Genomic DNA, 27,598 nt, shown 5'->3' with positions numbered 1-27,598 from the left:
CCCTGCTTGTGAATTTTGATCAAGGTTTGAGTTTTAACGAGTACATTTAGCATTTAGCGTAGCGCATTTGCATTTCCAGGTGCCTACTTGGGACATATGCGTCTCAAGTAGGGGCAAGAAGTTAATGAGAAGGGTGTGTTTGAAAGGATGCACAACTCTGCAATTTTCTATTGGAGAGTCTCCGTCTTAAATTATTTTCCACACAGTCTGTGCCTGTATTTAGTTTTCATGCTAGTGAGGGCAGTCCACTCTCACATAGGTACGTGGTTGCAAAGGGCATCAGTGTCTTAACAGCGCGATTTGCCAAGCCAGGATACTCAGAAATCTGTCAGTGGCTTCTGATTTTAAATTCAATTTTCACAGAACCGCTTGTTGCAATTTCGATGAGGCTCTCTTGTTCAGATATCGGTAAGTGGACTGGAGGCAGGGCATGAAAGGGATAACAAATCCAGTTTGTCATCTGTTTCGGGAAAGTACCTGTGTAATGGCGCACCCAACTCACTCCGGTGCTTCGCTAAATCACATTTGACATTGTCCGTAAGCTTGAGTTAATTTGCACACAAAATCATATAATGACGGAAAGACCTGTTGTCCTTGTTAATACAGACAGAAGAGCTCCACATAGCCTCAATTTTGTCCTGCACATTGTATATAGTTGCAGAGTCCCTGTAATCCTAGATTCAGATCATTCAGGGGAGAAAAAACATCACCCAGATAGGCCAGTCGTGAGAAACTCCTCATGCAAGAGGTCAGACAAGTAAAAAATGATGGTAAGTAAAAACAACTTTAAGCTCTCAAAAAAACTTATTTGCCCCTTGTTAACAGTGCACTTCTGTATGTTGTGAAAGCATTACATGGTTACTGCCCATATCATTGCATAGTGCAGAAAATACATTGCATTGACAACATTAACCATTTTCACTGTAGTGTCCAAAACGTCTTTCAAGCTGTCAGCATTCCCTTGGCAGCAAGAGCCTCTTGGTGGGTGCTGCAGTGTACCCAAGTGGCGTCGGGAGCAACTGTTTGTATGCGCATTACCACTCCACTATGTCTCCCTGTCATGGCTTTTGTGCAATCAGTACAGATGTCAACATGAGCAGTAGCTACATACGGACTGTTAGTGGAATTCCCATGAGAGATTAACGGTTAATGTGATTGGATGTTAATTATTTGACCAGGCTACCTGTATTTGACATTGTTATTTCGCTGACCACTAATGGTTTAATTGTATTTTTGCCAGTGAAACGAGGCTTGTCAGACGGGGGGACTCACCCAAATGTATAGCCCCGTTGGAAAATATAAATGGACTGTTTAAAAATGTGAATTATTTGTTTGGTGTACCCCGACAGTGTTGTGTACCCCAGTTTGGAATACCTGATCTAGCTGAATCCATTCATAGAGATGGATACAGTACTTACTCTGTTATGTAGGCTATTTCTATGCCTCAATGTTACAGAAGAGGGATTTGAAGGAAGGCAGCCAGACCAAGGACTTGATTTAGGCCTGTTTCTAGACGGTCTAGCCTCAATCGCATTACTATAACGCAACGTTTCCTATTCATGAAAATCGCAAATGAAATAAATATATTGAAACACAAGCTTAGCCTTTTGTTAACAACACTGTCCTCTCAGATTTTCAAAATATGTGTTACAGCCAACGCTAGACAAGCATTTGTGTAAGTTTATCATGGCATAATGCTATGCTAGGCTGTGCTGGCAGCAGGCAACATTTTCACAAAATAAGAAAAGCAACCAAATTAAATCATTTACCTTTGAAGAACTTCAGATGCTTTCACTCAGGAGACTCCCAGTTAGATAGCAAATGTTCCTTTTTTCCAAAAATAATATTTTTGTAGGCGAAAAACATCTGTTCATCCTGCTTGGCTGAGAAATCGACAGAAAATACTTAAACTATAACGCCAAACTTTTTTCTAAATTTGCTCCATAATATCGACAAACACGGCAAACGTTGTTTAGGATCCATCCTCAAGGTGTTTTTAACATATGTATTCGATAATATATCCGTGGAGGCAGTTGGTTTCTCATAAGAAACGATTGGAAAAATGGCTACCTCAGTATTTTACGCAAGGTTTTCTCCGGGAGACACCATGCGTCCACTCGCCCTATATGGTCTCTTATAGCCATTCTCCAATGGAAATGCCTAAAGACGTCACAATGCTGTAGACACCTTGGGGAAAACGTGGAAAGCTGACTCCTAGCTCCTTCACAGCCATATAAGGAGTCATTGGCATGAGGCAGTTTAAAAAAATGCGGCACTTCCTGATTGGATTTTTATCTGGGTTTTGCCTGTAACATCAGTTCTGTGGCACTCGCAGACAATATCTTTGCAGTTTTGGAAATGTCAGTGTTTTCTTTCCAAAGCTGTCAATTATATGCATAGTCGAGCATCTTTTCGTGACAAAATATCTTGTTTAAAACTAACGTTTTTCATCCCAAAATTTAAATAGCGCCTCCTATATCCAAGAAGTTAACTATTTCTTTAAGTTTAAATATTTGTAGCTACTTAAGTAAATACCTGTAGTCAACTCATTTGTCTTAGATAAAGAACATTGCGTTCATTTCAGCAGTCACATTATTTTGTAGCTTATGGTCATCCCAGTCATGTGGTTTTCTTGAGTCACTCACTGTTGTGCAGCATGCTCCAGGTGATAATTACAGTATGAAATTCACAACTAAATATTTGCCAGTTATAAGAAATCTAAGTTAATTGTCTACAATGTGCTAAATGCTCTGACGTTTGGTATTTGGTTTGCTAATTTAGTAGCTAGTTAGTGTCTTTCCAAAATCATGCATTCGGTTGGTAATCCCCTCCTGGCTCAAGAGCCGTGCTGACTATTTGTTTTGTGCATGCAGCAAACTTCAGTTTTTTTTCTTCCCCCTTCTATAGTTTAGGCCCAACTACAAGATGTTCACAATGTGCTCGTTAGCATTCTCAATGTAGTTATACATGTTAGCATTGCAAACCGTCGGATTACAGAGCATCAGTGGGGTTTTGAAACAGTCCCCTTTGTGTTCAGTGCTGGTATTGCAGAATAGCCCAAAGTCGTTGTGACAATCTGGATACCGCCCAAGCCTAATTGTCTGTATGCTCTCATTCTAAATAGCGCTATCCTAATGCTGTTGAACTGCGTTTAGGCAGAGTTCTCAAACTGTTTTCCTTCCCTATAACAGTAGAAATCCAACTTTATTTGTATTGTAGTTCATAGAGGGCTGCCTGTGCTAAGACTCGGACTGACATTTTCTTGACACCAACTGGGCTCTGGAGTGGCGTAGCGGTCTAAGGCACCACCTCGGTGCAAGAGGCGTGCGTCACCGCAGTCCCTGGTTCGAATCCAAGCTGCATCACATCCGGCTGTGATTGGGAGTCCCATAGGGTGGTGCACAATTGGCCCAGTATTGGCCGGGGTAGGCAGTCATTGTAAATAAGAAAAGATAAGTGCAGGAACTAGAAGGTAGGAAAGAGATGAGACTGTTCTGAGCCAAGGGTGTTTTGGAAGGGGTGAAGTGTCAAGTCAAATGCTGTGTCTGTTCTGCCTTTCAGCACAGTGCAGGTGATCTCTCTCCGTCTCACACTGACTGTCCTCCTGACAATTATTTATTTTAAATATCGGGAGTCAAGAGCAGAGTTCAATTCTCTGTTAACGCAATAGGCAGACCTGGCGATTCGGTGTGTGCAGTAGACCGAATGCTGACTCTGGCACTTTGAAACACAAACTAAGCTGAGTGGGGTGGGTGAAGGGAGGCCAGGGGGATCTATTACTACCTCATTTAACCTTACACACGCACACAGACCTGATGCATGGACCGCCATACCTTTTCCTCTCCATTCATCCATGGTCTCCTAGAACTTCTATGCTAACATCAAAGTAGTTTCAGATGGCTGTGTGTGCTTCAAACAGCACTGGATAAAGTTGCATCACCTGAATTGCTGTCAGTTCTCCTTCAGTTCTACTCTCTGTTACTGCCCAAGTTATCCAGCTGTTCTTTCTCCATTTTGGATTGAATGATCCTTAGTCTCTACCTGCTTTTGACTAGCCACACGTCGCCAGGGTGGACAAACACAAATTATTTCATCGCAAGTGCCCAGGCAGGGTCATTTTTAGGTTAGCCCAGCGGTTGGGAAAAGACTTGGTGCGAGGATTTCGATGCTGTTGAAATTAGATGTCAAGTGTTGTGCTTCTCAAGCTGATTGCCCGGCCTCTATGTTAATGTGACATTTTAGCAGCAGGAAATAAAATTAGGCCGGGGGGAGCCTTTTGTAAAGAGACCGTGCTTGTCAGTGTAGAGGGAGGAACGTTACTGTTGAGTTGTTGGCTGTGTTGCCCATTTCTAAGCCTTTCAAACTTGATGAACCCCAGTGCCTGGCCCTCCTACGAATCCCACCCTGGGAGGCTTGAGTCCACACACACACACACACAAACAACCTATCTAGGCAGTATGAACCGCCTCTCCATAGCTTACCTTTTTAGCATTTCATCACCAAGTCCTGTGACCATACGGCTGCAATAGCCAACCAAAGTCATCCCCATGGTCCCAGCCGGGCCAAATTTATTAGGTCACATCGTAGCCAAACGTTTCACAACGGAAAAGAAAAATGTACCTTTTCTTATTGGACAAATTCCTGTCCCTCCCTGTTTCGGTAGTTTTCTATCTATTTGAGCCCAATACTTTCCACTAAACCACATACACCCTTTTCTACTCAAACAGATCTGTGAGAATTGCATAGTTCAACTAAGTCCTGGCCCAAAAAAAACATCAACGTTGAACTATTAATTGATTTGGTCTGGCCTAAGAAGCTTTCAGTCCTTTATCCAGGGAAGGACCTAGCTACTTAGCGATATTGTCTGCACTACCCATCCCACTTAATTCATAGCTCGACAGCTGAATAGATGTCACCCTAATGGGGAGGACTTGTGTCATCTCAGTGGTCTGCTCTGTAACCCTTGAAGGTATGGATCAAACAGATCTGAGATTCTCCTGAGCTGCTTGCCAGATGTGCCTTTGTCTATGGTCAGGAAATCCCTTTCAATAGCCACCTCGTTTTTGGGGGGGTTTTCAGGTCCTATACGTGTGTTTTATAACACCCTCTCTTCACAAGCCCTGCTGCTCTGGGTGGTGCTACAGCACTTGAGGGACTGTGGCATTTGGTGTTAGCACTCAGGGTTACTTTGGCTGTAGAGGTGATTTCCCTCCCCTGTCATTCGGGATCTGGTATTGATGTCTATGATGCAGACGTTTTAATTGAAGGGTGGCCCTTTGAGGCCCACGTCAGGTTTCTTTCTACCACTCTCCCTCAGATGGCCTCTGTTTCCTCCGCCTCGGTCGTTGTTGAGATCTCCCATTGGCGTCACGTCTCCCCCCACCTCCATTAGTCTAAAATAAACTCTTTCCGAACCACAGTTTGGATAAACCTCCTACAAAGGTGCGCTTTGGGATTTTACCTTAATTGAATTAGGCATTCCATGAAAGCTAAACATTTACTGAAATGCTGTGTGGTCCATAATGGGGGGGGGGGGTGTGCCTAAATCGGAAAGAGGACATGGGCCTATCTAATTTGTCAGGACCAGGCTCGAACATAACAGGCACTTTGGTTGAGGGATGGTTTGTGAACATCAACTGGTGGTTGCGGAATACACTGTCATGGTTTAAGGGGCCGTGTGGTCAGGGATGTGGGATGCAGCGTGACCAATGGTTGTCCACCCTGTAGTTAAGCTACAGAACACCGTGCAGCCCAGTCCTTCCTTATCTGGCCCAACTGAACATCATAAATGAATCCCATGTCTCAACACCCCCCTGGGGAGACAGACTGCATGTCTTAGCTGTGTGTGTGACTTGGTGTATATGGGATTCTAGTATTTCTGAGGCTGTATTTGCACTATGTAGGCAGTAATAGTGTATGTGTGACTGGAATTGTCTCGCTGTGGGTTGGTCCCTGCCTTTGGTCCATTTGTTTTACTGGACAGGCTGATCTAAACTGAAGGCACATCTCCCCTTGACCGATTGGCTCTCTCCTATTCCCCGTTCTCTGCTGCCCCCTCAAACTCAATATTTCACTAGATGTACCACCAGCATGCTGTCTGAGCTAGCTTTAACCCCTCACACGCCACAACTCCCTAGACCTCATCTAACAAGTCCTCAATGGTTTGGTCGAACACACACAGCAATGGGTCGTACTCAATAGTGTACACTGTAGTGAAACATTTCCAAATGTTGTGCAGTGGAAAATGAAAACGAGTTCTGATGGTAACTTTCCCATGTCACGCCGCTCTGGACCGACTCGTTGACTATTGTCTTGACAACTATTTTCTATAGCTTTAGTTTTGTCCTGCGTGCAATCCTCAAACTGCATGTTGCTTTTGTCTTTCAGAGATCAACAGAGTGAGGAAAGAAATGTACAGTGACACCGCGAACGGCCTGGTAGAGAAACACCCTCTGGATTTACCTGAGGCCCTGGGACCGATCATTCACCTGCAGGAGAAGCTCTTTGTGCCTGTAAAAGACTACCCTGACGTAAGTGATGACACTAATATATATCTGCATGCACACTTAAACACTACGTGATCACACAGGCTACTTGTACACGTGCAATTTTGGATTTAGCCCCATCGGTGACTACACTGAAGGACAAAGGAGTCTTGTCCCTATTCTTCCAACTATGACTCCCTACTATCCTTCGTTACACAGAATACCATTGAATGCTACTTTGCCTCATAGTGTTGAACTACTCGAATGCCACATTTTCGCTCCACTAGTAGCCTGTTTGATGTTGCGGTATCATTAAAGGCTGCCTCCAAAAGGAAAAGCACACTCCCAGCTGTTTAGAGTTAGTTACCCAAATGGGCAGAGAAAGAAGGGAGAGGAGTGGGTCAGGAGGAGGGGGGCGTGATGTTAGACTACCTTTCTAAAAATACACGGGAAGTTGAAAATTGACGGCTTACCACCTGAGCCCTGAATAGCCCCCTGGCAGCGTCCAGCATTGAGACTGGATGGGGTGGAGAGGATGGTTATAGCTGGATAGAGGGCACTGCAAAGACCGGTCTGGATAGGAGCAGACTGGAACCGTTACTCTAGCTGCAGACGTCATGGGGGGGGGGGGTTGAGGGCCATGGTGAAGATGTCGCAGATGTGTGCTTGTGTGTACACTGACTGTGAGGAGTTTGACAAGTGGGGTCATGAGATGTGGGCGGGTATGCGTGCGTACCTTTCCCTGGTCAGCCTGTACTAATCGTACTGGGTGGCACAAAAGGATGCCCGTGTCACCTCTCTAAGAGCAACATTTCTCTTCTTCCCCACCCCCCCAGTCGCACGGATTGGGAGGGACAGGCAGCGGAGAGGCCCAGCCAGGCGTGAAATGCATTTTCCCCCTGACAGAGCTGATAAAGGGACCCACTCTTCCCGCACCCCAAACTGTTCCAACCCAGTCTTCCTGCTAGTCCCACCAGTCCCTACATACCTCTCTGGCTCAGCCTAAAATCCAGGCCCCACAACAGCCCTAGATATGATTCCCAAAGCCATCAGTCGATCCTCCTAAATTGAATGGCTTCTTCTAGGAAAAACTGGCGCTGTGACATACTGTCTTGCCATTGTCCAAATATACAGTTGAAGTCAGAAGTTTACATACACACTTATGTTGGAGTTATTAACTTGTTTTTCAACCAGTCCGCAAATGTCTTAACTTCTTGACGCTACCCATCCCTTTAGCGGGATAATTGTCATCAACTGCTGAATTGCATAGCACCACATTCAAATAATATTACAAAAAATATTTATATTCATGAAATCACAAGTGCAATATAGCAAAACACAGCTTAACATTTTGTTAATCCGCCTGTCGTGTCAGATCTTGAAAATATGCTTAACAGCGAAAGCAATCCAAGCGTTTAAGTTTATCAATCACTAGACAAAACATTATGAACACCTAGCATCAAAGTACCTTGGTCACAAATCAGAAATGCAGTAAAATTAATCGCTGACCTTTTGATTTTCGGATGTTTTCTCTCACACGACTCCCAGTTACACAAATGTTCCATAAAGATTATTTAAAACGTTTTTAAGAACTTTTGTTAAATTTTTTTTAACCTTATTTAACTAGGCAAGTCAGTTTAAGAACAAATTCTTATTTTCAATGACTGCCTAGGAACTGTGGGTTAACTGCCTTGTTCAGGGGCAGAACGACAGATTTTTACCTTGTCAGCTCAGGGGTTCCAATTTTGCAACCGCACAGTTAACTAGTCCAATGCTCTCCACGAGTAGCCTGCCTGTTACGTGAATGCAGTAGAAGCCAAGTTAAGTTTAATGCTCGCTAGCAATTTTTCTTTAAAAAAAACAAATCAATCATAATCACTAGTTATAACTACTAATCCAGTTTAGCAGGCAATATTAACCAGGTGAATTTGTCATTTCTCTTGTGTTCATTGCACGCAGAGTCAGGGTATATGCAGCAGTTTGGGCTGCCTGGCTCGTTGCGAACTAATTTGCCAGAATTTTACGTAATTATGACGTACATTGAAGGTTGTGCAATGTAACAAGAATATTTAGACTTAGGGATGCCACCCGTTAGATAAAATACTGAACAGTTCCGTATTTCACTGAAATAATAAACGTTTTGTTTTCGAAATGATAGTTTCCGGATTCGATCATATTAATGACCAAAGGCTCGTTTTTCTGTGTTATGTTATAATTAAGTCTGATTTGATAGAGCAGTCTGACTGAGCAGCAGCAGGCCCGTAATCATTCATTCAAACAGCACTTTTGTGCGTTTTGCCAGCAGCTCTTCGCCAGCACAGCGCTGTTTATGACTTCAAGCCTATCAGCCTATTGGCTGGTGTAACCAATGTGAAATGGATAGCTAGTTAGCTGTGTGTGCGCTAATCCAGTTTCAAACGTCACTCGCTTTTAGATTTGGAGTAATTATTCCCCTTGTGCTGCAAGGGCCGCAGCTTTTGTGGCGCGATGGGTAATGATGCTTTGAGTGGCTGTCGATGTGTTCCTGGTTCGAGCCCAGGTAGGGGCGAGGAGGGGGACGGAAGCTATACTATTACACTGGCAATACTGTAGTGCCTATGAGAACATCCAGTAGTCAAAGGTATATGAAATGCAAATGGTATAGAGAGAAATAGTCCTATAAATACTATATTAACTACAACCTAAAACTTCTTACCTTGGAATATTGAAATCTCGTGTTAAAAGGAACCAACAACTTTCATATGTTTTGAGCAAGGAACTTAAACGTTAGCTTTCTTACATGGCACATATTACTTTCTTTTCCAACACTTTGTTTTTGCATTATTTAAACCAATATTATATATATATATATATAAGTTAAAATAAGTGTTCATTCAGGATTGTAATTGTCATTATTACAAATAAAAAATATAAACAATCGGCCGATTTTAATCGGTATCAGCTTTTTTTTGGTCCTCCAATAATCGGTATCAACGTTGAAAAACCATAATCGGTCGACCTCTAATCAAGACATCAGTAAGGAAGTTAAAGCTTGGTCGCAAATGGGTCTTCCAAATTAACAAGGATCCCAAGCATACTTCCAAAGTTGTGGCAAAATGGCTTAAGGACAACAAAGTCAAGGTATTGGAGTGGCCATCGCAAACCCTTGACCTCAATCCTATAGAAAATGTGTGTGCTGAACTGAAAAAGCATGTGTGATGAAAGAAATAAAAGCAGAAATAATTCTCTACTATTGACATTTCACCTTCTTAAAATAATGGTGATCCTAACTGACCTAAAACAGGGAATTGTTACTTTGATGTCAGGATTTGTGCATCGGAGTTTAAATTAACTTGGCTAAGGTGTATGTAGACTTCCGACTTCAACTGTATATATACATTAACGCGTTCGGTGTGTGTGTTCACCTTAGGTTTAACCGGTACCTGCATACATGGTGTACCCATCGGTTGTGTGTCACAGCGCTATAGGTATGCCGTAGTTGCGCTTAGTCCGAGCACGGCAATGCCAGGGCTAAATTAATTTGAGTTCTCCCTAGTGAATAGGATGAGTCACCGTGTGGTCTGAGGAGCACTGCTCGACCACTCGTTCTTGTTCCGTTCATCCCTCTGTCTCTATTCGAGTGTTTCTGGGGAAAACTAAACCGATGGTAGTAAACAGAACAGCACATGGCCTTAGTCACTCGCTGACGTCAAAAGCAGAAATATTAAAATATCCTGAAGCCTAAAGAGTGTAGCCAGCTATTTTTTTTTATGACCACCACCGCAGTTTCCCAGTCAGTAGATATTCATTGTTTGGATGTATATGTTAGTCTAGCTTTTAGCTTAGCAGCTAAACAGAAGAGGGGCAAGCTGGGTTGCCTGCGAGGTCCTGGAAAATGGGGGCCTACTTTTTCCTAGGTCTGACGAGCAATCCCACTCCTGTCTAAACAATCGGTCAGCATTCAGACATCCCAGCTGTTCTGAGGTACAGAATAATAAAAACAGACCTTCGCTGTTCTGAGGTTACTGTAATGATTATTAGCTGAGTGGAATTTTCTTCCTCACGATTTTGAGTGATTTGCCGCAGGATGCATACTCTTACATGAGTCTCAAATGGCAACCCATTCCCTTCATAGTGCACTACTTTTGACCAGAGCCCATCAGGCTCTAGTCAAAAGTAGTGCACTGTAGAGGGAATAGGGTGCCACTTGGGATGCACGCTTGCACTTGTAGAGTGCGCCGAGCTCCCAAGACAATGGTTCTGCTTTCCAAGTCCACATATTGAGCTCTTGGCATGACACAGCTGCCACTGAAGATTTATCTTTATAATCCTTACCTCTCCTCAATCTTCTTATTCCCCCCTCCCCCCAATTATTTTTCCCTTTCCCCATTTTCATATCCTCTTCCCCGGTTTCCACTTCTGTCCCTTTTTGTCCTCTGCCACTCCTTCCCTTCCCCTCTTTCCATCCCTTCTTTCTGCCACTTCCCTCATGCACGCTCTCCCTTCATCTGTCTCGTTACATCTTTCTCTCAGCCATTTTCTTCCTCTCGAACACTCCAGCCCCAATACCAAGTAATTAGATTGTCTTGGTCCCTTGCTGCAGTGCAGCATGTCAATTTCACCGAAATAACTTGTCCTGCCAAGACGACAGTGTTATAATTCCCTTTGCATGGAATGTGCACGCTGAGGTGTGAGCTCTCTAGAGTGTGTGTTTGCACACAGATGTTTGCTGATGTCATCAGCACGGCACCTTCGAAGCCTGGCATCCCGTCACTCGTGGAGGCGACTGCAGGTCGTGACCGGAGGGGAGTGATTGTCCATCAAATTCAGTTTAGCTCCCTTGCAGCCTGGGATGGGCTGCGGAAACCCTCACCCTAATTTCTTCCTCTGACCTCCAAATGGAGTCACTTCACTCCCTTGTTCCTTTACTCACCACATTTTTGTCTCCCTTCCACACCCCTGAAGATCCCCAATGGGTTGTGTGTAGTGTAAGGGATTGTGGGTGTCTTTCTAGGCTGAGGTAAGCCTAGCCCCCACCTGCCTGAGGCTGCCTGCCGAGTGTATGAAATGGGACACCCTGTTGGACGTAGGCTGTTGCGCAACTGGTCTGGAAAACGGGTCAAACTGGAAAGGGTTCTTTTTTTTGAAGGAGCCGTTGGCCACCTATAGGTCTTCTGGCTGTGTTGCCTAAGCATGCTTTGGCTGTGCATAAAGTTGAATGACTAGGCTAGATTCCATCCAACATTAGTTGACGGATTGTTAGTCCATTGTGCCGTCTTCAGATTCAGTAATGTTCTTCTGTGCTACCAACTTAATTCTATGATGTTTTGAGGTCTGTTTTTATTATTCTGTATTCAAATAGGCCTCATCTCTTCCCCACCACCACTAGAATGTGCTGTCTGTCGTGACTGTCCCTAACTTTACTGTAGTCTACCACGGCTGTTGTGGGTTTACAAATAATTGTATTAGGCCTCAGTCTCCGCAGCTGCAACGGAACCTGTTGGCACAGTAACAGCTGTTTTGAACCCCCTCTCCCAGTCTTAATTTGCAGGTTATTACTGGGGATTTTGAAGCAAAATGACTCCAATTGAGCGTCTCAAATGACTTCCCAGTGTGTGTTGATGAATCGGTGCTTTAAAAAAACAATCGCTGTGGGCTCTTATTAACCCGTTTAGAAAGTGGAAGGTGTTTATTTACTCCCAGTTTCCTCAGATTATTTTGTCACTTTCATGTTAGTCAGTTCATGTAATATTTTTGGTAGGATTTCTTATTATCCCCCATTTTGGAAGTCATTGAAGATTTTTAGACCGCTGCCACCAAATGTAAGATTACATATGGAAAAAATGAAACACTTAAATTGCGTTGCGGATGGTTAGGGTCTGTTTTGATTTTCCTAACCTATTTGTGGAGATGACACCTACCCTCCCCTCCCGGTAACACCAATGACTTTACAGTAAGTGGCCGTGTCGTGAAAAGTAGTCTAAAATGTTTGTATTTTTTATAAACGTGTCACAATTGATCTGCCTCAATAGAAAACCGCTCCCGTTCAGCATAAATCATTCTGTGGGCTGGAGGGAAAGGCTCTGAGTGAGCCTGAGTGAAATAATGCAAAATACAGTGCCAGTGTCATATCTAGTTAATTTCTGTGTGCAGAGCTGATTATTTATTTTTTTACACTTCAGCGATCGCCGCTGCTAGGGACATTAAAGGCCACTGTGGACACATTCTTTTGGCAGGTGGGCAAGAAGCCTGCAGCAACACCCACCCCTGTGTCATTGGGTGAGCGCTGCGACAAGTTGGCGTCCTTTTTTTTACCCAGAGTGACGAACGCATTTCCGTTTACCCTCGTCTGGCGTACCACTCTCCCCGTCAGCCATAATGATCAGTCGAGGTCCCACTGCCATTTCGGCTCCGTTGTCTTCTCTACAAACCAGCAGGTCTTCACAACCCAGCAGGGGCTAGTGGGATTGTATTACGCTCACCTCCATTTTTGACCCGTGGGTATTTTTTTGTTGTTCATAAAATGTTTAACGTCTATTAGCTGTAGTATAGGGTCTGAAGGCGACCTTTTCACTTACACGTTTATTTGAGTCGTAGCCACAGTGTGTGAGAAGGTGATTTCATCAGAGGTAAAGAAGTTAGGAAAGAAGGGAGCGTGTTGTAGACGGTCTAGTGCACTGACCCTGGGCCAGGTCCCTCCACAGAGAAAGTAATTAAGCAGGCCCCCGTGGGAAACATGTCATTAGACATGGCCACACACCACACTAATGGAGCTGGAGATGGGCTGATTTTTTTTCTGATGAGCATGGAAATTATTGAGGATTTCTGTACTCTACCTAAAGCCTATGATCTGTCACAGGCCAAACATGATTTAAGTCTGGTTGTAGTGGATTAGTTTGTTGATCAGAGAAGGCCTGATGAAAAGAGAGGGAAGAGTCAAAGGATGTTGCGATGAATGTGGATCCAGATCTGTGTATGCATTTTCCCTGTGGTGTAGACTAGTGAGAATGAAGTGTAAAACAAGCAGGTTCTTCATGAGGGATCAAACATCAGTAATTGACCTGTGGCGGGTGGATTAAACATCCAAACCGCGACTGCTGTCGGAAGGCGATCAGCAAGCACACTCATTCACTTACCCTTGGCCGACACACATTCTCTCACACACACACACACGGCCTTATATGCTCCATTCACACCCAGCCTGTCAGTAACAATCTACATACAGAAATCATACCAGTGCAATATGCTTGTACAGTGTAATATTGCATTGACTGTCAGTGGTTTTTGTCTTCTGGAAAGAGTTTGAAATCCATTCAGGGGCATCCCAGATAGAGAAAAAAATAATCATATTTGTTCTGATCCTGTTTAGCTCCGCAAGCACAGTCTGAATTTAGTGTAAACCCAATTAAAGGAACTGACTAAACTTATTTGAATATGTGATTTGCTGATGGCGATTGGGCTGTATCGTCTGCACAGTATATGCTCTGCGACTTGACGCGCGTGCACTCAGCCTCGTCTGAGGGTTCGTGATTGACTTATGCTGATTAACTCGATGCTCTGATGAACAGTTATTGAGATTTTTCTGCCTCTTTGCATATTAGTCCATGAACTTTGCCTTCTGCGCCAATCCTCCATTTTCCTCCCCCCACCCACCCACCCCCTTGCAACTTGGCCCATTTCCTCTGCTGCAACCCCATATACCCCCCCCCCCCCAAACAAATGTATCAAAGGCAAGCTGATTAGGTGCTAAATGTGTGCTTTGATGTGAACATTTCACAAGTCTAGTACCTGGTCACATTTTCCCTCTTGCTTGCTTCTCCAGCCATCCTCCCTCCAGACTGAGGGTACAATCTTATTCTGGGAATTAATCTCGGACCACTGCAACTGCTATCCCAGTACAATTACCCATCCCATCCTAGTCCCCCTTGCCCAGGGTTGTGTTCATTTTAAAGCACGTGGTAGCAAAACTTTCTACAACCAAGCAAAGTTATTGGACAAGTTCAGATAGTTACCTCACTGCTTTTGGAAAGTTTTCTATTTTTGTGCCCTACTGAACATGACCCAGGTAGAGCAGAGGGGGCTAATTTGTTAGCCCTGGTGGCACCAGTCCCGTGTGAGACATGCCCTGGGTCTGGGTTGGAGAACAAGAACCCTCCAGATGTTCCCAGGCACTGCTATTTGACGGAGGTTAATTAGTAATGGGCAGCGCAGTGCTCCAATCACTTGTTCTCCCCCTCTCCTGTCTGTCTGATGGGGGGGGGGGGGGGGGGGGGGCGGAGCATAGCAAAGGTGAAAAACGGATTCATTGAATGATACGCCAGCTAGTGTTCAGCCACTGATTAATTAATGATAAACCCCAAATGTCACCTGGGAGACGGCATGTACAGTAGTAAGAGTATTGATTTATTCTAGTGAGGGATTGGGGGGGGGGGGGACAGAAATTCAAAGGGAGGTCTGGATGTGATGCAGCACAGGGAAGAAAGGTCTGAGTTGCAGACGCTGTCAGAACAGCAGGTGGGAGTGGACTTTGTTGGGGTTGAGTAGAGGTGAAAGTATACAGCCCTGTCTGGTGTGCTACCATATATGCGCAGCAAATAGTGTGTTGTGTACCTGCAAGACCTCTGCTTGGTAGGGCTCCTATGTACAAGGAGTGTTATTAGGAGAGCAGCAAGAGAGAGGGGGGGGGGATATCCTCTGTGGTTTGAAGGTCACTTCTGCTTTGAGTTTGCCAGTCATGCCGCTGAGAGACATGTCTACAGTGCATGGGGAGAGGTTGCAGTCATGTTCTGCAATGTAAATGTGTTCCAACAGACCATACTCATCTCCCCTGGTAAAAGGAACCGGGCAATATGGATATGTGGCACAATAACCCAGGGTGTCCCAGGGAAACATGTCGCAACTCTGTGCGGTGCCGTAGGTAGGCATTCTTGTTGCGCTCTCACTGTATGAAAAGGGTCGCTCATTTACACAATGGGCCTAAGATAATTATTTGTTCTCATCCCTGCTACCCCCCCCCCCCCCCCCCCCCCCCATACACTCAGTGAGGCACATTGCCACTAACAAGTTTAAAAAAAAGAATAATAATTTTCAACTTCCTTATCCAGAGCTGCGGTTGAGGCTGGCAAATATTTTTACATTGTATACGTCCTTAAATTGGTAACCCGCCTGCTCCCTGCTTTGGGGCCCAGGGGAGCCAGACAACTTCAGAGCGAAGAGCGGGGCGTACCCAAGGAGTTTCTCTCCTCGCCCCCGGTCAGCCCCCTCCGCCTGCTGAGTGCCGATAAGGGGGGTAAACAAAGCCCCTTTTAATGTCACTCTAAGCCCCCGTCCTGGGAGGCCCTCGGAAGTGGGGGCCCAGGCAGGGGGGAGGGCGGTGGCTGTGAGTGTTGATTCGCAGGGTCTGGAGGAAACTGAGATGAAAGTCAGGGAGAGAAACTGGTGGCGAAAGGTCCCAGTGTCTCTAATCTCCTAATGCCTTAAATTAGGAAAGGGAATTGGCTGCTCTGTGAACGGCCTCCGCAGAGAGCCAGCGGAGTTCTTGTTGAGTTTGCAAAATAAATAGATCGCTTATGCATGCATTTCATTCAACAGATACAAAAAAGAGATGAGGAGGTGGCGGGATGGAGGTTCATAGCCTGCATTTGCAATTTGTACAGTCACTGCTGGAAATCAAATCGGTTTCTGTCCAGTGATTGACAGAATTGATGGATGCTGATTATATGGTTGGTTAGTCAGCCTGGCTGTTGGAGCTGCTCATATTTACCATGTGCTTTAACTAGATGGACGTTGTCTTGTTATAGTACCGCCCTGTGGCCATAGCTACCAGTTGTCAGCCATGTTTGATTGTTGAAAGGGATGACGTGACACCTGCACACATACTGACTTGTTTAGCCAAACGTTCCTTGCATGCCACCAAACCTTCGCCAGAGTTAAGTGCCCCTTTCTGACAATTCAAGGGGACAGGGGGATGAAGCTGGTAGCGTGACCTTTGGCCAACATGACCCCCCCCCTTCCCCGTGTATTTTTGGTTTAGAATGGCCGGATTTCCTGGCACAGCCTCTGACTCATTTTAGAACACAACCGCTTTATTTTAGAAGGGAAGGGCGGGTAGTGACTTCCTGGCAGGTCTTGGAACTGTAACGCCTCTCTGATAGGTCACACATTTTAGCTTTTTGTATTTTATACATTCCAATGGCTTATGAGGGTGGTTACCTCAGTTGGTAGAGCATGGCACTTGCAATGCCAGGGTAATGGGTTCGATTCCCACGGGGGACCAATATAAAGATGTATGCATTCGCTCTAGATAAGTCTGCAAAATGACAACATTTTTAAATGTTACCACCTGAGGGGAAAAATGTAGAATCTTTGCTGCAGCATAGACTCTGTTCCACGATGAGCAATAAGGGGTGATTAAAGAGGGTTGTTTACAACGCCATATGGGGACAATTCTTGCACATGTGGACTTTTGATATCAAGTCCCCTGTTTGTCAAAGCACTGCTTTCTCCTCTATGCTGTTGAATTATGTGCTGCGTATCGTATTTCTGTCCTAGACGTTTGTGGCCCTGCGTTTATGAGCAGCGCTGAATTTACCTGGAGTGGAGGGTGCGTTAACAGCTTGGCCAGACGCCTGCTCCCTCCTTTCTCGGTCACAACGGTTGCCATCACCAAACATGGCTGCTGCTGGGGGGATACTGAAAAGACCCCATCCCTCAATAGATCTGTCCCCCCAACCTCCACAACCCTATGTCCTTGAACCACTTATCATGCATGTCAAAGGGGTGTATTTTTAAAGCCATTAGATAAACTGGCTCAACTTTGGGTGGGTCTTGCCCTGCCCCTTGTGGTGGTAATTCCTGTCTTGTCCCAGTGTTCAAAGTGAGCAATTCCCCCACTTTCCAGCAAGCCCCTGCTCTGTCATGTACAATCAGCATCAACATATTCATAGCAAGGGAGAATTCACTTCTATCTTGAGAGCAGTTGCAGAGCGATCCATGGCAAAAAGGAAATTTCCTATCACTATAGGAACTCCTTTCAAAACCGACTCTCCTCACATGGGGATTAGAGCTGCTAGTGTGGGTTTCTCTGGCTATGTCTTCAAATAAACATATATAGCAGAGTAATTGGCCAGTAATTTATAGTATACCACGCAAGCATTATTTGTGTCACTGGCTGGGGTTTGATAAACACGGAGCTCGTCTGACCTTAAATATCCATAGCCATGCTGACAGGCGGTGTGAATTATCATGCAGTGTGCACTGTCAAAGACATTAGCTCTAGCTATTTTCTTATCTTATGACAGAGTAAGCTTGGGCGCACTAGCTAGCTTTTAAAGGTTATGCTTCACCCAGGGACCTTGCTTCTGTCGCCTCTTGTCTATGAGCGTGTGCTCCTGATGCTAGACTGATGGCAGAAGGCCGTTGGTGGCCGACCGTGGGTCGAGGCTGTGCCTGGGTGCTAGTCCTCTTGTCGCCTTCTGCTTCCCGCGTGATGCAGACCGACATTTTGCTCCTCCGCTGCCTAAAGGGGCAGGGGGATCGGAACACAGCCAGAGTTTATCGCTAAATTCTCTACTGGGTGACTAGAGGGAGCAGGAGAACCGGTGCCCTGCCGTCACCACCCCCACACCAGACTTTGGCCTAGCCTGCCCGCTTGTCTTCGTCAGCTCCACAGTAACGTAATCCACAGGGAAGCAAAGGGTCTGGTAAGGAAAGGTTAGGCCTTTGTTAGTAGGCAACTCCTAGAATGACTACAACATGTCTCTCGTATGTGCACAATGCTGGCCTTGTGGACTTCATTTGATTTTAGAAATTAGTAAGCATGGATTTCATACCTAATAAAATTGTGCCAACCATAACTTAGTGCTGATAGGACCATTGAACAGATCTAGGACTTTTGTATGATAAATGCCCCTCTGAATAGAGTTATGGATCTCATACCAGTCACGTTCTCAGCTTAGCACTGCATGTGGTAAACATGCCCAGTTTGTTTACATTTTCAACTGTCTTGCCTTCTCTACCCATTCTTCTGTTTTTGTTTCGGCAAAAAATTGTTGTGGATTATTTTTGACATTGTTCCTTTATCCTAGTGGAAACCAGTTTCAAGTGGAGAGGATTACGTCTGTAAATACGTTCCCTTTGGTACAAAGCCGCAAAGCCACTCACGAGTGAAAGGGCCTCGATAAGAAAATTGTCGAGCAGAGCCTTCACCTCCTCACTCCCCCCCCATAATTCCCTGAAAGTAGTTTCATTTCTATTTTCCCCTCAAATAATTCATTTTCAGCCTGCTTTCTGGCGAGCCCAGTGTGGTTCCGTAATATTTGCGAGGCAGCAGGGCGCACCATCGGGAACGTGAGACTTGTACCTGTGCTCTTGAATTTATTCCGTTTTTATATTAGGCCAGGAAAAAGAAGGGTCACACTGTTTACTTGTTGTCTGGAAACTGCTGTCATGGTAGCAATGAACCGATATCACATGTTGAGCGCAATGGAAGAGCAGAGCAAAAGAGATTGACTGAAGCTTATTAAATGAGTGTTTGAACAATTCTGTCTGCGTTTCGAACTCAAAAGTAGACTACCCTTGGCCATAAACCCTCAGCCCATGAATGACGTTTTACATAGTTACATCCTTGCCGAGCGAGGGGGAGTGATGATTGAAGAAGAGACGTCCTTGGTGGAAATCTTGAATCTGAGCTTAAAAACAACCAACCAAAAGCTATTAATGTACCCAGTAAGCTAAAGTATCTAGCTAGCACTCCTGTCAGGTAGCTAGATAGTTTGGTGATTTTATTGCAAAAAATGTTTATGAACCTAGCAATGTTGTATAGGCTCCTCACTACGAGACTAAGCTAATTTGCCAATGCTAAAATCTGTAGATTTGTATTTAGTTTGTTTAGGAAGCTAGCTTCATACTTTTCTGACATGCTGAAAATGCAGCCCTGTTGATTACATTTGACACTTCATGGTTACGAGTTTGACATGTCACCACAGTTTGCATCGAATTGTGGGTCATATCTGCCCCGCAAGTGACAAGTTGTTCACTCGCTCCTTTGAGCTAAATTGAGGGCCGAGGGGGGCAACATTGGTGAATTGGACCTCCACTTAAGATGCCAATAAAACTGCATCCGTTTTCGACGGGGATTCCCCCAAGGGAAAGTGGGTAGCGCAAGGGCTGAGGGGTTAAAACATTTTTTGGTCTGCGGCCTATGAGTCCTAAGTATCACATGATTTCAGATAAGTAGGCTGTCACATGACACATTATTTATAGTGTGCAAGTGATTATCTACACTGCGGTCTAAATGTGAAATACTCTTTGTACCTGTAACGTTTTTCTTCCCCCTCTCTGCAGTACAACTTTGTGGGCAGAATCCTGGGGCCTCGCGGACTCACCGCCAAACAACTGGAAGCAGAAACTGGATGCAAAATCATGGTGCGAGGAAAGAGCTCCATGAGAGACAGAAAGAAGGTGAGCTCATTGGTTTATTTGCTCCTTTCCCCCCTTAACTTTTTTTGCAAGAACAGACTCGGATTTAAGACTCACTTCCAACCAGCTTGTTGTAGAACAGCCATTTTGATTAGTTACTCAACGCGTGAGGTGGTTAGCCATGCCCCCCCCCCAGTAATTTTGAGCTATAGCCCACAAGCTAACGATACAGCCTACATAAAGCGTAAAAGATACTTGACTCTAGGTTATGGAAAGGCTTCTCGATGGAAAGTGCCCTCTAAAGTGACAAGGGCAGGCCCGGGCAAAGTGCTGGGTCTATTCTGGGCTTGGCCACGGTGTGGTTCAGAGCTGTTTGGATTTCTAAAAGGGCACTTCTTGTCCTCTTCTCAAACCAGGGTTGCCCAACTGATTTTATTTACCCACCTCCCGCAAGTTCTGACAAACAAAATCATATTTTTTAATTTGTTGGACATAAGACTGTAAAAACACCAGCAAATCGGCTCCGTTGTGGAAATCTTTTCCAAAGTATTCCTGCGCATAAGAGGTGACCGTAAACAAATGTAAGCAAGGTTTAAAAATATTTTTGTCAAATATATCTGTTTTTGTTTCTTGCTGTCAATTTGTATTCTACAAATGATTGGTAATTGTTTCTGCCCCCTGATCATACCCTTGCGAATTTGGCCCTCGGCTGAATATAGTTGATCTGCCATATCCTGGATATATGGCAGCAACCCAACTAGAGGAAGGGTCAAACACAACGTTAGGCTGATCTATCACTGTTACTACTTAGTTTTGATGTAACCACTGTGGAATTCTTCACTTTTCATACGTGACTTGACTTAGCTGCCTCCTTATAGTCTGAGACATTTCTGAGATATTTTGAAAGCAAAAGCCAACCATTTCTACGACACCTTTCACAACATTGACAATGCAACAGCACATTATTTCGTAGCCAGATGTGTTCTTTTGGCTGGTTTGGTTCCTTTCCCCCCTCTCTTCATCTGCCGCCTCAGTGTAGTTAATTTGTTAGGCAGCAGGGCTACATTGCATGCATTTGCATAAGTAAGGCGGGAGAAGGACCTGCCTGCCTGGAGGCTCTGCTGCTTCGCTGGAAGAGGGGCAGCAGCAGAAAGCAACAATGGGAGAATGCACAAGGATTCCCACCGGAGCCTCACTCCTAGAAGCTCCAGTTTACAGCTCTAGGGGTGGATAACTTGCATCTTTCTTTAACACCACCCTCATTCTTGGCTTGTTTTCCATTTTATTTTAATCTCCCTTGGCGTCTGTTCATTATCACAGCGCTGGTTAGTTTTTGTGTGTGCTAATTCTGATCTTTTTTCAGAATTCGATTTGTGCATTAGAGGTTTTACACGCAAATGCCAACGCACACCTCATTTAGATGACTGCTCCTCGCAGCTCATCTGATTACTTTTATAATCTTAAGCTACCATGGGTCATCAAACCTTATCTCCCTTCATTTGTCTTTCTATGGCCCTGAGACCTGTCTGATGCTCGCTGCAATTACAGGCCGATAAACGGACCAGCAGTCTTAACTGCCTCTAATAAATATGTTTCTGGAAAAGACAAGGGTGATGCTTTTAAGAGTGCAATATAAAATGGAGTAACAAAATATTAATATAGATTATGCCTCGTAAGTTTGATTTTATTTCTGTCCCAGAAATGGACAATGTCAGAGGTAAAAATTGACTGGGGCTCACACAGGGGTGAGAATGGGGTAGTAGGTATGGGAGGCAGAGAAGGCAACACTTCCCCTTGGTGTAGCTATATGAATGTGTTTTCAATCAACTTACCTGAAAATAAGTGTTTAAATTAATTAGACCCTCCAGCTCTTGTCACCCCTAGCACTGCCACTAACAGTACCACACGGGAGAGCATTCTTCCCTCATAACCAAGGACACCTTCCCTCTGTCAGCCAGCTGTAGTTTCCCCTCCCTGAACTGCCCTGTGTTCTCCCAAACTTCCCTGGAAACAGAGGCAGCAGGGGATAATGCAGTCTGTTTATTCAGGAGCCATTACCCTACCGTTTTCAGCTCTCAATAATTCAGTTTGCAGCTCCCTCCAGGGGCAGGCCCAGCCCACCAGTGGCTGGAGCAATGGGGGGCAGTATGTGACAGAGCTAGCGGGGGGGGGAGGGGGGGTGTGTGTGTGTGTGTGTGTGTGTGTGAGTTAATGTGAAAGAAATTGAGCCATGGATGCAGGGAACTGGAGCCCCAGGGATGCCGCTGGGGCTGGGCTGTTTGAGGTGGCAGGCTGTCGCTGGGGCTTATTCAAGAAACTCCGGTTCTGGTGGATGCCTATGCACGTAGGTCAACATCTATTTAAAGTTGTTCAAATGACAACTACTACAAGACCACATAAATACCACTGAAGTCAATTAGACGTGTGCACCAACTAGCCAAAATTCTGAGCTCCATGCATATTGACTTCCGCTCTGTTCGGTCCACCCCCACAGGCCTCTGATGTTAGAAATTGTACAGATTGGGTAATTGTGCACTTGATAGCCCAAACCTTTTAAAAAGGCAATGCTAAGTTTATCGCCCAGTCACAATAATGAGACGCCTCTGTCAGCTGTCTTAAGTCACCACCCTGTCCCCACCCCCCCACCTCCATGTCTCTGAGCCTTGATGTGGCAGTGCAGACAGGGGATACAGAGGATATTACCTGTCCCTCAGGCGATGCTCTGTCTTCTGATCAAACAAGGCCTAAATCACGGGGGACCTCTGCAAACACAGGGAAAAAAGATCTTATGTGCTGGAGACATCAACCACTGGAGACAATGTGTTCACGCTACTATGATCACAACCCAACTCCTGGAGAACTGTGCCTTTTTTGAAGGTGGTTGTGAAAATACCAACTTTGTGTTTAAAATAAAATTTCAGGGCTTAGATTGTAGTTGCCTCTAACCATGTCTTCAGATGCGGCTCACTGCAATGGCCTTTCTGTAGGAGGTGTTGCAATTCTCAGCAGAATGCTCTATTGAGTTCGAAGTTGGGAATAACGTCAGTGCAATGGCCAGAATTTCAACGCCTGGATTGGCAATTGATATGATTGGACATTTGGCACTGCAAGCACACTTGGATTGTTGTACAGACTTTGAGGTGACTCTTCCCAGATACATCTTGATTCAACCAATGCTTACTCATGCTTTATGAAGCTTGTATGAGAGCTTTTAGACTGCAGTTCCTTCTAGTGCTTTAGGAACTGTGGAGAAATGTTGTCTTGGAAAAGATGGAGGTGGAATTCAGAAGCGCTTGGACATGGCAAAAGCAGTTGGGACTGTGATGTAATTTATAAGCGCTTCAACTTAGTTCCCCTTTTGAAAGGGCTCCTTAAACCTGTTAGGGCGCATGAACCGCTAGCGGGACACCTACGACAACATCCAGTGAAACTTCAGAGCGAAATACAAAAATCTTAATATTAAACATTCATGAAAATACAAGTGTCATAGATCATTTAAAAGCTTAACTTCTTGTTAATCCAACCGCGTTGTCAGATTTCTAAAAGGCTTTACGGCGAAAGCATACCATGCAATTATCTGAGGACGGCGCCCCCACATAAAATACTTTTTTCAAGCAGCACAGGCGTCACAAAATCACAAATGTCGATGAAATAAATCACCTACCTTTGCAGCTCTTCCTCTGTTTGATTGCAGTTCCTATCTATTTGTATATCCCATAGGCTAGCATTGAAATGGCCTGTGACGACAACAAAAAAAAAATTCTGGATGGATTTTCCTCTGGTAATCATAATTAAATGATCATTATTTTAGAAACTTCAGTGTTGTCTATCCAATGCTACCAATTATATGCTTATCCTTGCTTCTGGGCCTGAGTAACAGGTAGTTTACTTTGGGAACGTCAGTCATCTGAACTTCTGAACAATGACCAGTATGCCAAAGAAGTTAAACATAAGTATGGCTGGTTTGTTTCACCAATTTGGTGCTTTTTGAGAAGTCTGACTTGGTCAAATTTGATTTCAACATGCTGTCATAAAGAGCACACGTTCAAATGAATAAACATGTGTTCCCATTGCAAGAGAATTAAAAAAAAAAAAGACTTGAGGTGCCAAATAAAGTAACATGTATAACTAACAGGATTGACAATTTCATAAGTCAGCCATAAATCCCCCTGTGACAAGGGAATTGAAGCTTGTGTGCAAGCTTCACAATTAATTTCTTGTTAAAGGTCCAATGCAGCCGTTCTCTTTATCAAATCGTTTCTGGGTAACAATTTAAGTACCTTTTTTAATATGATTTTGTTTTCAACTAAAATGGTCAGTAGAAGCAAGTGGCTTCTTATCAAAGAGCAATTTCCAAGCAAGAATTTTGCTACTACTGTCTCGGAGTGGACTGAGAGGAGGGGAAAACTAGCTGTTATTGGCAGATTTGGACTGCTTTCTTATTCGTCTAACTAATTTTTGTCTGCAGGCAGGCCAGAACTCCATCGCACCAAAACAGGCAAATTTCAGGCGGCCTTTTCAAACGGCTTACACTAAAAGGGCATTATCATTTTCAGCATTATTCAAACATCATAGTGGGGACGTGTATAAAACACAATGATACTTGATCCAGACAAACTCTGCTACTGCTCTGTTTAATCGTTGTGCATCTTCAGATAAATATAATTCAATAAGTTAACTTTTCAGAGACTGTCATGCACAAATGCATTGATTATACAATCAATTTGACTTTGGTATAAGCAAGCGTCCCACCTGGCCAAAAGCCAGGGAAAATGCAGAGCGAAAATTCAAATAATCAAACGTTCATTAAATCACACATGCAAGAGCAAATTAAAGGTACACTTATTGTGAATCCAGCCAACATGTCAGATTTCAAAATGGCTTTTCGGCGAAAGCAAACGATGTTATTATCTGAGGATAGCACCTCGGTAAACAAAGAAACCATATTTCAACCCTGCAGGCGCGACACAACGCAGAAATATAAATCATGCCTTTGACAAGCTTCTTTCGTTGGCACTCCAATATGTCCCATAAACATCAAATGGTCCTTTTGTTTAGTTCCGTCTATATATCCAAATTGTCCATTTATTTGGAGCGTTTGATCCAGGAAAACACTGGTTCCAACTTGCTCAATGTGACTACAAAATATCTCAAGTTACCTGTAAACTTTTGTAACTACTTTTGTAATACTATTTTGTGTATGTATGTATGTATGTATGTATGTATGTATGTATGTATGTATGTATATATGTATAATTTTTTTTTAACGTAAATAATCGGTAAAATTATATATATATATATATACATTTTTTTTACGTAAATAATCGGTAAAATTATATATATATATATATATTTTTTTTTTTTACGTAAATAATCGGTAAAATTATATATATATATATATATTTTTTTTTTTTACGTAAATAATCGGTAAAATTATATATATATATATTTTTTTTTTACGTAAATAATCGGTAAAATTGAAGACTGGATGATCTGTGTTCAAAACTGGAGGAAAACAATCTGAAGCTTGCTTTCTGGTCACGTGCCTCTATCTAACAGTACACTTCAAGTGACCCTCGTTCAAGATGGCCGTACTTCATTACACAAAGGAAAAACCTCAACCAATTTCTAAAGACTGTTGACATCCAGTGGAAGCGATAGGAACTGCAAGTCTGGATTCCCACTGAAAACCCATTGAAAAGTGACCCAAAAAAATACATCTGAATGGTTTGTCCTCAGGGTTTTCGCCTGCTACATAAGTTCTGTTATACACAGACATGATTCAAAGAGTTTTAGATACTTCAGTGTGTTTTCTATCCAAATCTACTAATATGCATATCTTCTTGGGATGAGTAGCAGGCAGTTGAATTTGGTCATGCATTTCATCCGGCCGTGAAAATACTGCCCCCTGTCACCAAGAAGTTAAAGAAACTTCTCAATGCAACTGCCGTCGGATTTCAAGAAAGCTTTACGGCAAAAGCACACCATGCTATTAATCTGAGTACAGCGCTCAGCCACTAAAACAAGCCATACAGATACAGGCCATGTTGTGGAGTAAACAAAAGTCAGAAATAGCATTATAAATATTCACTTACCTTTGATCTTCATCGGAATGCACTCCCAGGAATCCCAGTTCCACAAATGTTTGCTTTGTTCGGTAAAGTCCATATTTATGTCCAAATACCTCCTTTTGTTTGCGCATTTAGTTCACCAAAGTCCAGACAAAGTCAAAGTTCCTAAGCTTTCAGCTTAGGCATCTACTGTGACTGGTATTATTCGCCCCCCTTCACAAAAGAAGCCTGAAACAACATTCTAAAGACTGTTGACATCTAGTGGAAGCCTTAGGAAGTGCAATCTGACCCCATTCACACTGTATATTGGACAGGCAATCACTTAACTACAAACCTCAGATTTCCGACTTGGATTTTTCTCAGGTTTTCACCTGCCATATGATTTCTGTTATACACACACAGACATCATTCAAACAGTTTTAGAAACATCAGTTTTCTATCCAAATATTTTAATAATATGCATACCCTAGCTTCTGGGCCTGAGTAGCAGGCAGTTTACTCTGGGCATGCTTTTCATCCGGACGTGGTAAATACTGCCCCCTATCCCAAAGAAGTTAACCGGTAAGGATGTAGTTCACGAGCAAAGTTCGCTGAGGCAAGAGATATTTGGGTGAGACTGTCACCAAAACTGCATTCATTTAAAATCAATCGGCAAATGTTGTTTCTAACGAAGTTCTAGGGTAGTGAATTGAATCAAGCTTCAGCTGTAAGCGAACATGGAAAGGTGGCGTACAAATCTGGAAGCTACTGGTACCTTCTTGCATTGTAAAGTGTTCTAGCCAGTATGGATATTTTGTTTGGCGAGCAGATTCTACATGCCAAGTCTTATTAGTGTTTTAACACGTTCAGCATGAATGGGGAGTGAACATGATGCGGCCCAGACTTAGGCTCCCCGTGCAGGCTAAGTGAAGCAGGCACGGTCCACTCATGCTATAAAGGGGGACATCGACTAGGCTGAGACTTGATCCTTGAGACACACATTCTAGTACCGAGCAGTTTTTTTATCGGAAGATGTTTCAGTATACAGCACAACATTAAATGGTGGTTGAAGAAATGTTGGGATTAAATGGGTGAAAATCTACCTAGAAGTGAGGGATGTCAAAATGCAGAATGTTGGCACTTACTAAGCCATTATTCATATAAAAAAACACGTTTATAGAATTCTCCATGTGGTCTATATTAAATGGCACTTCATTTTATTTAACAGGCTTTTAAAATTCAGTATTGGTGCACAATTTGTACTTAATGTAATATCCCATTTCGTGGACCAACCCAACTCCTTTGTTCCAGGCATAGCTAGCCTTACTTTCTTCTGTCTTGCCCTCTGTTTCCAAGTCCCTTTTGGCCCGGTGGCATTTGCGACTGAAGTGCATCCACCCCATGGCTAAGAAGTGCCATCGAGGAGCCCTTGGGGACTGGGCGAGAGGGGGACAGCTGGTTTGAGACAGTCGCTTAGCTGTGAAATGTGCATTCTGGCACCGTGTTGATATAAATAGTAATTGTAGACTCGCCCAGATTAAATCTAGCACCAGCTGACCACGCGAGCTACCCCTGTCGAGGGCTGTGGAACTTTCCTCTTCCAATATAACAAACAAGAAGGGGCAGGTCAAATTACACTGGACATATGGTCAGCTATTTCCGTGG

General features: G+C 43.9%; 1 protein-coding gene across 5 annotated transcripts in view; it reads left to right on the top strand.

Annotated features, from left to right (window-relative positions):
* LOC139383358 (protein quaking-A) overlaps positions 1 to 27,598 on the top strand; it is an 84,907-nt gene that overhangs the window by 17,362 nt on the left and 39,947 nt on the right. For all 5 annotated transcript variants that reach the window (XM_071127864.1, XM_071127869.1, XM_071127867.1 and 2 more), the window contains exons 2-3: positions 6,388 to 6,530; positions 19,809 to 19,925. In XM_071127864.1, coding sequence (XP_070983965.1) covers positions 6,388 to 6,530; positions 19,809 to 19,925 — 260 coding nt within the window. The remainder of the gene's footprint in view (positions 1 to 6,387; positions 6,531 to 19,808; positions 19,926 to 27,598) is intronic.

Source organism: Oncorhynchus clarkii, chromosome 25, assembly GCF_045791955.1.
Source record: "Oncorhynchus clarkii lewisi isolate Uvic-CL-2024 chromosome 25, UVic_Ocla_1.0, whole genome shotgun sequence".
Lineage (NCBI taxonomy): Eukaryota > Metazoa > Chordata > Actinopteri > Salmoniformes > Salmonidae > Oncorhynchus > Oncorhynchus clarkii.
This window is presented reverse-complemented; position numbering and strand designations above follow the sequence as displayed.